Raw genomic sequence first — 15,185 nt, forward strand, 5'->3', positions numbered from 1 at the left:
TTTATTTTTCAAGTCATCACATCTAAATAAAATAAAATTCTTAAATTTTGCAGTTTTCACTCTGACTACAATGAAACACCATTCACAATAGGTGATGGTCGCAGCTAAGCTTCTCCTCCTCCCTACACAGCAGTCCTTGTGCTCCCCAGACTACATGTGGCAGCTGTATAGCTTATGTCTGAATTTTATTAACTGCCATTTAAAGATACCCTGTCAGCCCAGAATGACTATTCAAAGCAAGTACCGGTGCTCGGTGCACCCTTGTCTTGGCCAAACATCCTCCTACCTACTTATTTTGCCTCTATCTCTACCCTTTCCTGACTCATTAAAGCCAGATTTGTCTATTAAAGATGAGGGGTGAAGATAGAGGGAAAAGAGTAGGTGAGAAGGTGCACTTAAATGTTTGGCCACGCGAAGGGTGCACCGAGCGCCTGTATTTGATTTGAACAAGCATTCTGTCTTGACAGACTCTTTAAAACGAACCTGCCATAGTCAAAAAATGCAATTTACCAGCAGATATGAGGTCAATTTGCACAGATGCGATGCAAAGCGAGCTGTCAATCAAAATGATGGGGTGTGAATTCAGGCCACCACTCACAGTATAGTGAGCGATGAATATATCCGCTGCATACACACCTCTAGGACTCAAGCCAGCGTTCTCTGGAGGATATAAGTTCATTCGATCCCTGTTGCTGCGCTTTCAGTAAGGTGGCCAGGGGCAGCAGTTTATTTACCCAAGATTAATGCCATATCTGCAGGTGTGTATTAGGTTTCTTTGCAAATGATAGGTGCTCTTTCAAGATGGTTGATCCAATAATCATGTACAGAAAACAAGTATACTAGGAGAGATATAGGAGACTCCTGCTAAGATGGTGAGGTGCCCAGCTAGGGTTTCAACCCGTAGACAGATAAGTATATAAACTTGGCACTCAGATTTTGTAGCAGATGAAACACAATTTATTACCAATCCAAAAGCTTGTTAACATTTTGATGCTTAACGCATTAATACATAGAGCTATCTTAGGCAAAACATAAGAACATTACAGGTGGCAATCAGTTCTGATGAAGTCTGCAAAGACACAAACGAAATACCACAAGTATTGTACCAATATACAATATATACAATATTTGTGGTATGTCCTGATGAAGGGGCCACCTGAACCCTGAAACGCGTAGAATAAACCACGTTGAAACCTCTACAATTTTTGGAATTCTTCTTGCGGCAGCGCAGGGATGATCCTTTTTTCCTACCTAAGTTTAATTTCTATACTTCTATAGATTGGGAAAAAAGGTATGTTTTAGTATATGGCTGTAATTAGCAAAAATATATAGTTGATGTTATAGTTGATGCTGTTTTAGCCTTTGTTTTCAAAAGTTACTGTATGCCGACATCGCCATAAACATCCATAGAGTCAACTATATGCAAAAAGAATGTCATTTTGGGATATATTTGGCAGGTAAGCTTTAGTTTAGGAACTGTATTGATCTCCAACCTCCCTTTTACTCCTAAATTAATAAACTATTTTTTCTAATGAGAAATAATAGCAGATATATTCAATTGTATATAAATTCTGTTCTGTACACATGCCTTGAATGAGATGTGACCAGAGCTTAAAGCTGTATTCACAGAAGTATGTAAAAAAAAGTTAAGAAAAAAAGTTTTGGTAAAGTGTTTTTTTCTTTTAACTAAATGGAGGATTCCAGAATGTACCGCACACTTATGCAACTAAAAGATCTTCTGAAAAAACAGGCACAACTGGACGGTGACATCTTCTTTTTAACCAGCTGCGAGAAGGAAAATGTAATACCCAAAGGACTAAGTTTAAAGAATCCTATTTGGAACACTTACATGTTTTCTACAGCATCAAGAAAAAGGTCCAAATGGAAATACAAACTTTAAGGAGTATACTTCCCACAAACGTACAACAGAAAATGCAGCATTGTTATACAACACTGCAGACATAATATAAATACTACAAAAAGATGATGCTTAGGTCTTATAGTAAATATAGAAAAATACAAAGCTTTGTTATTAAAATACAATGTATAAGAGGGTACGGAAAAACATAGTTACACACAATTGATCACATACATGAAAACAGAAAAATGGCCACGCCAGGGCCTGGTACCATACAATAGGGATATCACAAGTCATTCAGATGCAAAAAAATAGTATATCGTCCTATATACATCCCCACTCATAATGCCAAAATCCTATTGATATAGTTTTATCTCTAGCCATTAATCATACTACCTAAGGGGAGTCATGTTACAACCAAAGTTAAGGCCCCGTCTCACATAGCGAGATCGCTAGTGAGATCGCTGCTGAGTCACAAGTTTTGTGACGCAACAGCGACCTCAGTAGCGATCTCGCTATGTGTGACACGTACCAGCGACCAGGCCCCTGCTGCGAGATCGCTGGTCGTGTCAGAATGGCCTGGACCTTTTTTGGTCGTTGAGGTCCCGCTGACATCGCTGAATCGGTGTGTGTGACACCGATCCAGCGATGTCTTCACTGGTAACCAGGGTAAACATCGGGTTACTAAGCGCAGGGCCGCGCTTAGTAACCCGATGTTTACCCTGGTTACCAGCGTAAATGTAAAAAAAAACAAACAGTACATACTCACCTTCTGTTGCCCGTCAGGTCCCTTGGCGTCTGCTTCCTGCTCTGACTGATCCACCGTAAAGTGAGAGCACAGCAGTGACGTCACCGTCACCGTCACCGTCAACATCGGGTTATTATGCGCGGCCCTGCGCTTAGTAACCCGATGTTTACCCTGGTTACCCGGGTGCTGCAGGGGGACTTCGGCATCGTTGAAGACAGTTTCAACGATGCCGAAGTCGTTCCCCTGATCGTTGGTCGCTGGAGAGAGCTGTCTGTGTGACAGCTCCCCAGCGACCACACAGCGACCACACAGCGACGCTGCAGCGATCAGCATCGTTGTTTGTATCGCTGCAGCGTCGCTGTGTGAGACGGGGCCTTAAGACCTCACTAATAGTGAGACACTACAAACAATAGCCAGTAATGGAGTGATCCCATATTTGACCCACATCCCGGCATGGTAATGGCATTGATAATAGTTCCTGATATTTACCGGCAAATTAAAGGGGTGATGGGTATGGTCCAGTGCCCAGCGCGTCCGCCCCGCGTTTCGGACCTTCCTTCTTTAGGGGGCCTGCAGACATACACTGCAGACATACCTCATAGACAACAGCTAAAATAACTCCACAAACCTCGGCTGAAAGCAGGATTGCATTCAAGCACCTATCAAGAACCCCCCCAGCACAACAGCATGAAGCAAAGCTGTCAGACTTACAGGGTTACAGTCAGCTGTCTTATTTATTTATCATCTCACAAACCCACTAATATAGTACACAGTGTGCTTTTCTTTCCATAGAAGCCCCAGTCTCCTGTCTTCTTCAGGAGACTGGGGCTTCTATGCAGCCAAACACAAGTCAGACAAGACTAGAGAATAAGAAAAAATCAGACTTTATACTTCCTCCTGACTGCAACAGCACTTTGGACCAATATATTGACTCATTTAGACATTTGGTACGGACCACAATATTGAATAAACAGAGAAAGGAAAAATCTTACATCAGTGTGCAGGAAAGAAGGGCAATTCACAGCCTGAAGAACAACAAGATGATCACTATTAATCCTGTGGATAAAGGTGGAGCCATAGTCCTTCTCAATACAATGGATTACATTAAAGAAGAACACAGGCAACTGACAGACTGACAGTACTTCATCTAGCTGGATGATGACCCAACTCCAAAATATAAGTGAGATGAAAGGGGTCATCTGATGTCTGTGTTAACATTCCACAAACCTTTTGGACTTTAAACCTGAGAGTCCTAGGATAGGAATTTTCTATATGCTTCCCAAGATTCATAAGCCAGGCAACCCAGGGAGGCCCATCATCTCATGGGTGGGAACACTCACTGAAAAAAAATCTGAGGATGGGTAGAGAATGCTCTTACACTCCTGGTAAGAAAAACAGCTAGCTATTTATAAGACACCATGGACCTTTTGAAACAGCTATCTACAATTGGTCCCCTCCCCAAGGGTACCATTTTAGCCACCATGGATGTGGAATCCCTATATTCTAACATCCCACATGAAGATCGACTAACCGCCTGCCAGACTGAACGACGGCCAAGTGTGGGATATTGTTTTTTATTTTTGCTTTATTACTGGAGACGAGGGATTCAGTGGAAAGAGGACCCTTTACCAGCCTGAGAATACCAGCCCCCAGCTGTCAGCTTTAGAAAGGCTGGTTGTCAAAAATGTGGGGGACTCCACGCTGTTTTTTTAAACTATTTAAATCATTTAAAAAAACAATGTGGGGACCTCTCTATTCTTGATAACCTGCCTTCCTGAAGCCGACAGCCCCCAGCTGTCACATTTGTCTGGCTGGTTATAGAAAATACATGAGAACTCATGCCTGATTTTTTATTTATTTATAGCCCAGGCAGCGGATGATGAATACACCCATCAGCCATTCCTGCTGTCACTGTTATTAGCGGCAGTAGGTGTAGGATGATGGGAGTTTTAGTCCCATCAGCTGCTGCCCGCTGTCATTGTTATCACTAGAATATAACTCTCATCATTCTCTCCTGCTCGTGCTGATTGCCGGCAGAGCAGAGGAAAATGATGAAAGCTGTCTTTAGCACCTGGCGTCGGGGAACAGTGCTTACTGTACCACTGATTCTCAGGCGCCGGGATGTGTCACACGAATGACATCCCAGTGTGTCATCTGTGTGCTCCTGTGCGGAACGTATTGCCGGTAAAAAACTGACATGTCAGCGTGTTTTGCCCATAGACACACGGTCCATGGAAACACACTGACATGTGCACAGACCCATTCATTTGAATGGGTCTACATGTGTAAGTGTCTCCGGTACGTATGAAAACTGTCACCACACGTACCAGAGACATGGACGTGTAAAAGAGCCCTTAGGAGTAGAGGAGTGGTGTTAGTCTGGAAGGTGAGTATAATTTTTTTTATTTATGTAGCACCATGGGGCCATTAATAAAGGGTTTTCCAGAAGTGAACAACCCTTTTAAATTTAAATCTGTTCAAGTTTTGGTAGGTCTACTGCGTATTTGGTATTATCCCACTTCACCCCCCACACACATACTTTAATGCAGAAGATTTTAAATAAAATTCTTAAGAATTTCCTCTGCTAATATGTAATTTGCCAACTGGATGGCATACTGAGCAGACTGTTCTGCCTTCAAGGACAAGTATTACAAAGCCAATTTTGAGTCGGTTAGTTTTAGCCAATTTCATTTGATTAATGTAAATCTCCCTGGGACTTTAAATTCTCGTTATATAATATAAGCAATTTAGAAATTGAGAATATAATTACTTTCTTACCATTAACGTTGCATTTGAAGGTCTGGCTTACTACTCCAGTATTGTTCTCTTTTTCTGCAGGCCATTGATACACATATACTGTGGTTCTAGAAGATCCAGCATCCAGCACTATGCCATACTGTACACACAGAACAGACACATTTGATGATTATGTGAATGGGTCATAATTAATAATTTATTATGTACAGTTCAGTTTGATCTTTTTATGAGGTACATGAAACCAAAAATTATTATTTCGCTTTTTCTGAACTATTATGTATGACTTTGTCCGAGGCCAGCTGCTAATAATGGATTACGTAATGCTGGACATGGGCACTATATTATTAACGAGCATATGATGGATTACAAGAGTCTTAATCAACTTGTTGACTTTATGGTATTAGCCAAATGTACAATGAGATATCAAGCATTTTTTTTTAAATGAAAAATGTCCCGGAGTCACTCATGCTGAGTTGCTACCAAGAGAAATGTCTGTCTGCATCATTTTAAGTAGTATTTAAATGTGGCAGGTGAGACATGTTCTATACATATTCCTTTACAGGGGCAGATTTTATGCCTGTGTAACAAGGGCGACCGGGGGGGTAGTTGTGGTTGAGCTATTTAAAGGCACAGTTCACCAGCAGAGTCCACTGGGCACACTATCAGTGAGCACCCCTGGTCTCTAGCACATAGACAGACGGAACCAACACAGTTCTTTACCCACAAATTACCTTCTCCTCTGGTCACAGTGATCCAGACGAATAAGAATCAGGAAGGCGGCCATTGTCCAACAGGGAAAAGTAACTTTATTTGAACAATGATGAAAGAAGGGCACAAGTACAACACTGGATTTCCTGATCTCTCCCTGCACTCTCTACAGCCGCACCCACAGCAGCTGCAGCCCCCGAAGACCTGCCGTAGTCCACATGCTGGAATCTGGGCACCCGAGACCCCTTCAGTGGGGGTCCTTCCAGAGTCCTGGGGCCTGTGTTGCAGTCATTAGTCCTGTAGTCTTCATGACCCCTTCTGAGTCCCTGGAGTCCTTAGAGTCCTTGATGTCCTTAGAATTTGGGGCAACAGACCTATCCCGTCCCGGGGGTCTGGCAGTGCCCCGTCTGTCATACACGTCTGCCCTGTCCAATGTATCCGGGCAGTTTTAAGGAAGCAACAGCTTCCTCTCCCCTGGTGGCTGCAAGTTCAGCCTTTCTGATGCTGGGCCAGCCCACAATATTAACTGTTGCTGTCCCTAACTATGTAGTTATTAAAAGGGGAACATCACAATACCATACAATACAGGTGTATCATATGACCGTACAGAGCATAATATCACAAAAGCACATTGCCATAATAAACATATAACATATGAATATGGGGGGTCATACGGAAGGAGAGGAGGGTGCAACTGAGGGGACCTGCCACCCCCTTACACCTGAAATAAATGCCAATTATTATAATTGTTAATGCTATCTTTGGCTTACATACAGTCTCTTCATTCTTGGCAGCACATCCCTTTTCATAGAGTGCAATGTGAAACTGTCAAATGATGATTTTAATGTTAACATAAGAGGCTTGTAGCAGTCACTGCTGCGACTGGGTACGGTGGGTGAGAGGCCTGCTGCCGCCAGCAAATGCGTCAGCTGGATGTGCGTCCTGAGATGCACATTCAGCTGAAATGTATTGCAGCACACAGACCCATCAGGTCCATGTGCCACAATACACACTGCCAGCTAATCAAAGGCCAGCAGCTGACATTGGCACGCATGTGACCGGGGGGGCATGGAGGTGACATCATGCCCGTCAATTGCACGCTGAAGTTAGCTGCCAGTTTCAAAAGGGGACACCGTGCGGTTGACCATTTCTAAAGGTGCAGTTGACATGAAATTCTGACCAGATGTTGGTAACACTCCATCCAATTTACACAAGCAAAGAAATCAAACCACAGATGTCCATAAATTAAGTTATGTGTACCTGCTGTGTTAATGTGTTATGTGTATATACAAGTGTGTGTTCTATGTGTATATACAATGATGAGCAAAAAGGTAACCATATTTTGAACTTTTGACTTTCAGGCTCCAAATCTCACCATCCACTACTGCTTTGAATGTAAGACTACCATCATGTTATAGACAATCGTCTTGGCTACCTGATATATAAATTTGAATTGCAACTATTTAGCATATGATTAGTTATGCAGATTCTTGTCATGTCAATCCAGCTTTTATAAACAATTATATTATTTTGTCTTTGCTACTCACCCATGGTATGTTGCTCCCCCTCCCCACTTTCCTTTATGACCCATTTGTTTACTCTGAATACAATATCCTACATCTGGCTCAGCTTGACTAACTGATGAAGAAGAGGAGTTCAGGCCTCTTCCCCATGTTTCACACCTGAATACATTTGTTAGGGCAAATATATTGCGAGCAGTATGTCTGCATGACGTAGTCTGCCCCGTGCATCACATAAGTGTATCACTTAAGTGTGCTGCCCCGAATTAGACCAGAATTGAACCAGAAGAGAACTGAAGGTAACTTTATACAGTGACAGTAAAATAAATCTTGCTTTTTTATTATTACACCTGTAGTGCTCCACTTCCTACTAACCCCCTAATCCCCACACCTAGTAAGGACCTGGTTATCTCTCCCTCCACCCTCCCCATCTATTTCATCTCCTCCTCAAAACTGTTCCTCAACATACAATCCTCTGTCTCCAAACACCATCAGCCACCCAATGCCCTCTCCTGCTCCCATCTATTAACACTTTATCTGCTGCTTCTCACTGACTCATTCTCCAAATCTTGGCCCTCCTCACCACATCCCCACAGTCATTTCAACCTCTCATCAACACTCTATCACAAATTTCCACAACCTTTTTAACCTATACTATATTCAGCCAGTCCCTGTCTCCCCAGTCCCCCTAACAGGAGCTCTATGGAATGTTCGCTGTGTCTGTAACAAACTTTCATACATCTATGATCTTTTCATTACTAACAAACTTTCCTTTCTTGCCATCACCAAAAATCTGGCTCACCCCCTCTAACACAGCTTCTCGAGCTGCACTTTCGTATGATGGATTCCACTTTTCCCACATCCCCCATCCCAGCAGCAACCATGGCGGAGGAGTTGGTTCTATCCTGTCAGATAACTGCTCCTTTACCCAAATCCCACTGCCACCCTCCGGTACTCTCCTTTCTTTTGAGGTAATAATAATCTTTATTTATATAGCGCCAACATATTCCGCAGCACTTTACAGTTTAACAGTTTCAAACACAACAGTCATAAGTAACAATGTTAACAATACAATAATTAAAGCAAAATAAGACGACGCTGCTCGTGAGAGCTTACAATCTACATTGAGGTGGGGGAGATACAAAGAACAGATGTGTATTTGCAATGATGTATTTACAATGATGGTCCAGCCTTCTTCAGGGGATGTGGGATAGATGGAAGTAATTAATGGGCTACACACACACAAACCTAAAATGACTTTGATTAGGGAACATGATAGGCCGCTCTGAACAAATGTGTTTTGAGGGAGCGCCTAAAACTATGCAAATTGTGAATGGTCCTAATATCTTGGGGTAGAGCATTCCAGAGGATTGGTGCAGCACAGGAGAAGTCTTGGAGTGGGAGGTACGGATTAGTTAGTCGAAACTCGTTTGCAGAGCGCAGTGGTCGGTTAGGCCGATAGACAAATGAGGGAGGAGATGTAAGGGAGTGCCGCACTGTGGAGAGCTTTGTGGGCAAGAGATTGTATATGGGATGTGAAGGAGAGATCGGAGTCAAAAATAACACCCAGACAGCACACCTGCTACTGGGGTGTTATTATGGTGCCACCCACAGAGAGGGAAATGTTAGATTTAGGGAGGTTGGTAGATGGCGCGAACAGACATTGTTCAGTTTTGGAGAGGCTGAGTTTCAGATAGAGACCGGACATGATTTTGGAGACTGCGGACAGACAATCACTAGCGTTCTGTAGTATATAGGGAGTAAGCTCAGGGTATGACGTGTATAGTTGTGTGTCATCAGTGTAAAGATGGTACTGAAAGCCAAATCTGCTGATGGTCTGTCCAATTTGGGCCGTGTAGAGAGAGAAGAGAAGGGGGTCAAGGACTGAGCCCTGAGGGACCCCGACAGCGAGAGGAAGAGGAGATGAAGTTGAGCCAGCAAACAAAACACTGAAGGAGCGATCAGAAAGGTAGGAAGAGAACCAGGAGAGAGCAGTGTCCTTAATGCCTAGTGACTAGAGCCTAGAGAGTAGGAGATGGTGGTCAACAGTGTTGAAAGCTGCAGAAAAGTCCAGAAGAATGAGCAGAGAGTGGTCACCATTACATTTTGCTGTCAGAAGGACATTGTCAGGACTCTGAACATTTTTTATTACCTTTTGTGCATTACTGCCCTTTTCCAAGATGGCGTCTTTGGTCTCATGTGCACGGTGTCTTCCTGCTATAAAACTCCACCCCAGCCTTCAGTCTGTGCTAGAGTATTCTGCCTTGCATCCAGCTCCTGACCCTGGTGACTCCCTGGCTATATACCTGCTCCTGTGAACCTGTGTGGTAATCCTGCTACTCTGCTCTGAGTTCCTGCTGCATACACCAGTTTCCAGTAATCCTCCTTCATCTGCTGCTCGTGTTTACTTCCATCTGCATTTGCTGGACATGTAAGCTGCTGCTGCTCTGCAAAAACCTGAGACTACTACCCAGGCCTCCATGGTTGAGCTAAGATATTATTTGAACTGCTTTATAAGCATATCTATCTGTGTTTGGACTAAAACAAGGACTTATTCGTGTCAAGTATCCTCAAGAATAATTGTGCTTCATAGACTTTCTGCGTGATTGCATTTTCCTCTGAAGTTTCCTATAGACTGCTAAGCTGCGTTTAATATTTACACCAAGTGTTGTGGACTTGAGTTTCTCTCTGCACCTGTTTGAATCATAATAATAGTGATAATATAGACTTTACCACTTATAAAACTGTGTCCTGTAGTTGTCTTGTTCCACGCAAAGAGTCTGCCGAGTTATCCCCTATAATTATTACAGACATTGGTCACTTTGAGTGCGGTTTCTGTTGAATGTAGGGAGCTCAAGCTGGACTGTGAAGGGTCTAGGAGGGAGTGAGTGGTGAGGTAACGGGTAAGGGAGTAGACTAGGTGCTCCAAGAGTTTAGAGATGAAGGGGAGATTGGAGGCGGGTCTGCAGTTATTTGTGCAGGATGGATCGAGAGAGGGTTTCTTTAATAATGGAGTAATGATAAGAGTGTTTGAAGGAGGATGGGAAAATGCCTGAGGGGAGGGAGGGATTAAAGATTGTAGTTAGGTAAGTTGTGATGACTGGAGAGAGAGACTGGAGGAGATGAGAGGGAATGTGGTCAGTAGTGTATGTAGTTGGACAAGAAGAAGAGAGGAGCCTGGAGACTTCTTCTGTGATGGGACCAAATGTGGAGAGTGAGCCAGGGGAAATGCAGGGAGGGATGGGAGTCACTGAACTTGGTGGTTGGGAGCGGATTTCCTGACAGATGTTATCTATTTTCTCTATAAAGTGGGAGGCCAAGTCATCAGCACAAATGTCTGTGATAGGGGGTTTGTGCTTTTGGCCTGAGGAGGGAGTGAAAGATGTCAACAAGTTTCTTGGGGTTGTTGGATAGTGAGGAGATCAGGGTGGTGTAGTAGGTCGGTTTGGCGAGGTGAAGGGCAGAGTTATAGGTTTTTAACATAAATATGAAGTGGATGAAGTCTTTGGGTGTGCGAATTTTCCTTCATAAGCGTTCAGCACACCTAGAGCATCACTGGAGGAATCGAGTTTGCAATGTGAACCAGGGCTGTTTCACTCTGTGTTTGGAGGTTCTGAGGGTGAGGGGCGCTACTTGGTCCAGGGTGCTTCTGAGAGTGTCATTGTAGTGGTGTACAGCAAGATCAGGACAGGAAAAAGAGGAGATTAGGGACAGTGATGAGTGTAAGGAGTCTGAAAGTGTATGAGGGATAATGGCTTGTAGATTTCTGACTGAATTGTAAGTAGGAGTGTGCTGGGGTGGGCGAGGATTTGTGAGCGTGAAAGAGAATTTGTGGTCAGAGAGCGGTCAGAAGACTGTGTGAACGCTTAGCTGTGATCGGAGGTATAAAGTTTACCTCCGGTCACTGGGGTCAGCTGATGGGACTACAGCTCCCATCAGCTGACACTTGCTGCCGCTAATAACAGTGAGAGCATGAGCGGTGGATGGGAATATTCATCAACCGCTCCTGCGCTGTAAATAAATAATAATAAAAAAAAAAAACCTGCGTGGGTTCCCCTGTATTTTTGATAACCAGCCAGGCAAAACTCATTGCTGGGGGTTGCAACCCTCAGCTGTCAGCTTCATCAAGGTTGGCCATCAAGAATATAGGGATCCCCAAGGCGTATTTTTAATTATTTAAATAAATAATTAAAAAATAAATGGCGTGGGGTCCCCCATTTTTGACAACCAACCTTGCTAAAGCAAACAGATGGGGGCAGGTATTCTCAGGCTGATAAGGGGCCATGGATATTTGCCCCCCCCAGCCTAAAAATAGCAGCCCGCAACTGCCCAGAAAAGGCACATCTATTAGATGCGCCAATTTTGGCGCTTTGCTCGGCTCTTCCCACTTGCCCTGTAGCAGTGGCAAGTGAGGTTCATATTTGTAGGGTTGATGTCACCTTTGTATTGTCAGGTGACATCAAGCCCCAAGGTTAGTAATGGAGAGACATCAATAAGATGCCCCCATTACTAACCCCATAGTCACATTGTATAAAAACACACACACCAAGAATAAAGTCCTTTAATTTAAAAAATGACACAATAATCTTAATTAAACCATACTTACAACCTCGCCTAATTCCACTGAAGCCCTCGTTCTCCTGTAATAAAACAAAAATAATAAAACAACAATATACCATACCTGTCTGTCGTTCTGTCCCACGCCATAATCCATGTCTGGGAGTGAAATAGTTTTCAACCTGGACAGTGCCAAGATGTGACCATCCAGGCTGAGAACCACTGGTGACTGAACTCAGCCGTCTCTGACTAGCGGTGACGTCACTGAGGCTGCGTTCCCAGCCTGGCTGAACTGCGGTGCCCTCGGTGAAATCCCCGCTATCACAGGAGAAAGCCGCACTGTGCAGAGGCGATTTCACCACAGTTGAAATTCACCGCAGTGAAATTCTCCCAGTGAACTCTATCATTATATATATATATATATATATATATATATATATATATATATATATATATATATATATATATACACATACACATATATATATAATATTTGTATCTATACATATATAATATGAAAAAAGGAAGGCAGCACTCCAAATTTCCAAATAGGTGGACTTATTGCAAACCAACATGGCGTGGCAACGTTTCGGCTCACAATGAGCAAAATTTGGAGTGCTGCCTTCCTTTTTTCATATTATGGACTTGGACAAGTATTGGATGCATTGCTGAGAAGACTTGTTGCACCCATTTTGTATTTTGTTGTGCTGTTCCACTTTTGGCTTCATATATATGTGTCACTGACAATATACTGTATATATATATATATATATATATATATATATATATATATATATATTTATTATATATCTAGTAATATATACTTACCTTGTAATGTCTTCACATCCTGTTCCATCCAGATGTGTCCAGATCCTAGAATTCCAAGCGGCGGAAGTTCACCGACTTCCATATTGGGACACCCAAGTGATGGGTGTCTCAATATGGCAACTGCTAGTGGTACCAGCCTCTTGTGCGGTACCTACCACCAGCGGAACCCATCGCACCACACACACATGGAGCACCCCCATAGGGCAGTGGGGTACTCGGTACCGGGCCCTTCGGTTCTCAAGGGGGATGTCACGTTGGCTGACCCGGTCTGTGGCCCTAGGGACGTCCATTGTAAATGGGGGAAAGGTCTTTAAAGGGATAATGTTCGTGACGCCACCTGTGGTATTCGGTCAGGGTAACCGATGCTGCTTTAAGGAGTCCGCTGGGGTGATGTTATGGCAGCTAGATGGTGTACCTTCCCACAGAAGAAATGTATCCCCAGGGCTTCCCAGAGGTGTAGATGGTGGATGTTGTGAGGCGCAGTGAAGAACGAGGACACAAGGTTGCAGTCTCTTTACCTTTTTACTGAAGGCTTCAGCATCCACAGTCCAGGGTACAGACCACAGGGTAGGCAGGGTCCCGCCGGTCGGAAGGCAAATCCAGAGTCCCCTTATCCAGGTGGAAATCAGTAGCCTTCCTCTAGTGCCTGGGTGTTGTAGTACCTCCCTGCTGAGCATCTCGGTAAGGTCCTCACAACTGATGTTGGTGTTCTAGATGTTATTTCTCTTTCTCTCTGTCCCCCTGATGGAATGGATAGGACAAACCCGTATGACTGGTGGCCTGAGGCTTTTTACAGGGACTCTAGCACGCCCCGGCCCCACAAGTTGCCACCGTGCCTCCTGGGTATGGGTCGGGCAACTAATATGGAATTAGCTGTCCTGCCGGTCTCTGGAGCGAAGCTTGGAGACGATACTCCCTCGGTGTTCCAGCTACCGGATCATGCGCCTCAGAAATGAGGCAGCCTTTTGCAGGGCAGAACTCCTTCTGGTTTCCTCTCCTTTTGCTATGACTTCGTTTCTCACCCTCCGCAATACAATTCTCTTCTAATGTCTCTTTCTTTCATGTCGGGCAGGTGCAGCTCCGTGGCCTTCTGTCTAGGCCTCTGACAAGATCCCACCCCTGTCAGGGACCCACTCTGTCTGCAGCTCTTAGATGTTCCTCCTTCCCTCTCTGTCTGCCTGACAGGTGCTGCCTGGGTGAAGCCCAGTCAGCTTCTGCCTAACTTCCTATCCAGACCACCAGTTTTACCTAATTGTGAGGAGTGCCCTAGTAGATAGGAGCATAGCTCCTCCTGGTGGGCTACAGTGTGAAGTGTGTTGTGTGGTTTGTGATACCTGGTAAGAAGATCTCCTTTATTGCCTTCAGACGTAACATCACTCCCCCTGGTGGAAGAACGACGTTACTGCAATGACCAGGACCCTGGGGTGCTGCACACACACACAAACACACACACTCACACACACACACACTGTATACGCCGTACACAGCGAACACACACACACACACACACACTGTATACGCCATACGCAGCCTCTTGCGCGATAACACCAGCTGAACACAATCGCGAACACGCCGCCACCGGGATCAGCCGAATGATTCACTGACCGCCGGCATCTTTGTACAGGAGGAGCGCATGCGCAGTTTGAATGTGACTGCCGTTATCTGTCTGCAAAAAGATGGCGGTGGTCTCATTTACTGCGCCTGCACGAATTCCACACAGGCGCAGTGAATCATTCGGCTGATCCCGGCGGCAGATGCTCGACATGTCTACAGGTAGAGCAAGCCGGTCACATTAAAAAGGTTTTCCCACGAACGAAAGTTCATTTTAAAAATTGTCTGTGTCTGACCATGTACCGAACATGCCACATCTCCTGGGCAGGGGAGGAAGCAAAACACAATACTGACATTACAGCAGGGGAACACAGAGGATTTATTTTGTCGGGTAATATCTTTCACTGACTGTTTTTAAACAATATTTTACCTCACAAAATGTATCCTCTGCGATCTCCTACTGTAATGTCAGTATTGTCTTTTGCTTCCTCCCCTGCCCAGGAGCTGTGGTATTTCATGTGGAGATTGTCAGACACAGACAATTTGTAAAATTAACTGTTGTTAGTGGGAAAACCCCTTTAAAAAGCAAATATCAATGCCAACATGGTTCCTCCTAAAAAGTTCCCCAATGACAATGAGAGGAAAGCAGCAAAGGAGA

General features: G+C 44.2%; 1 protein-coding gene across 2 annotated transcripts in view; it reads right to left on the reverse strand.

Moving 5' to 3' along the window:
- Positions 1-15,185, reverse strand: part of ENTPD3 (ectonucleoside triphosphate diphosphohydrolase 3) — a 111,061-nt gene that overhangs the window by 42,177 nt on the left and 53,699 nt on the right. For both annotated transcript variants that reach the window (XM_077268997.1, XM_077268996.1), the window contains exon 3: positions 5,385-5,502. In XM_077268997.1, coding sequence (XP_077125112.1) covers positions 5,385-5,502 — 118 coding nt within the window. The remainder of the gene's footprint in view (positions 1-5,384; positions 5,503-15,185) is intronic.

This window comes from Ranitomeya variabilis, chromosome 6 (genome assembly GCF_051348905.1).
Source record: "Ranitomeya variabilis isolate aRanVar5 chromosome 6, aRanVar5.hap1, whole genome shotgun sequence".
Classification (NCBI taxonomy): Eukaryota; Metazoa; Chordata; class Amphibia; order Anura; family Dendrobatidae; genus Ranitomeya; species Ranitomeya variabilis.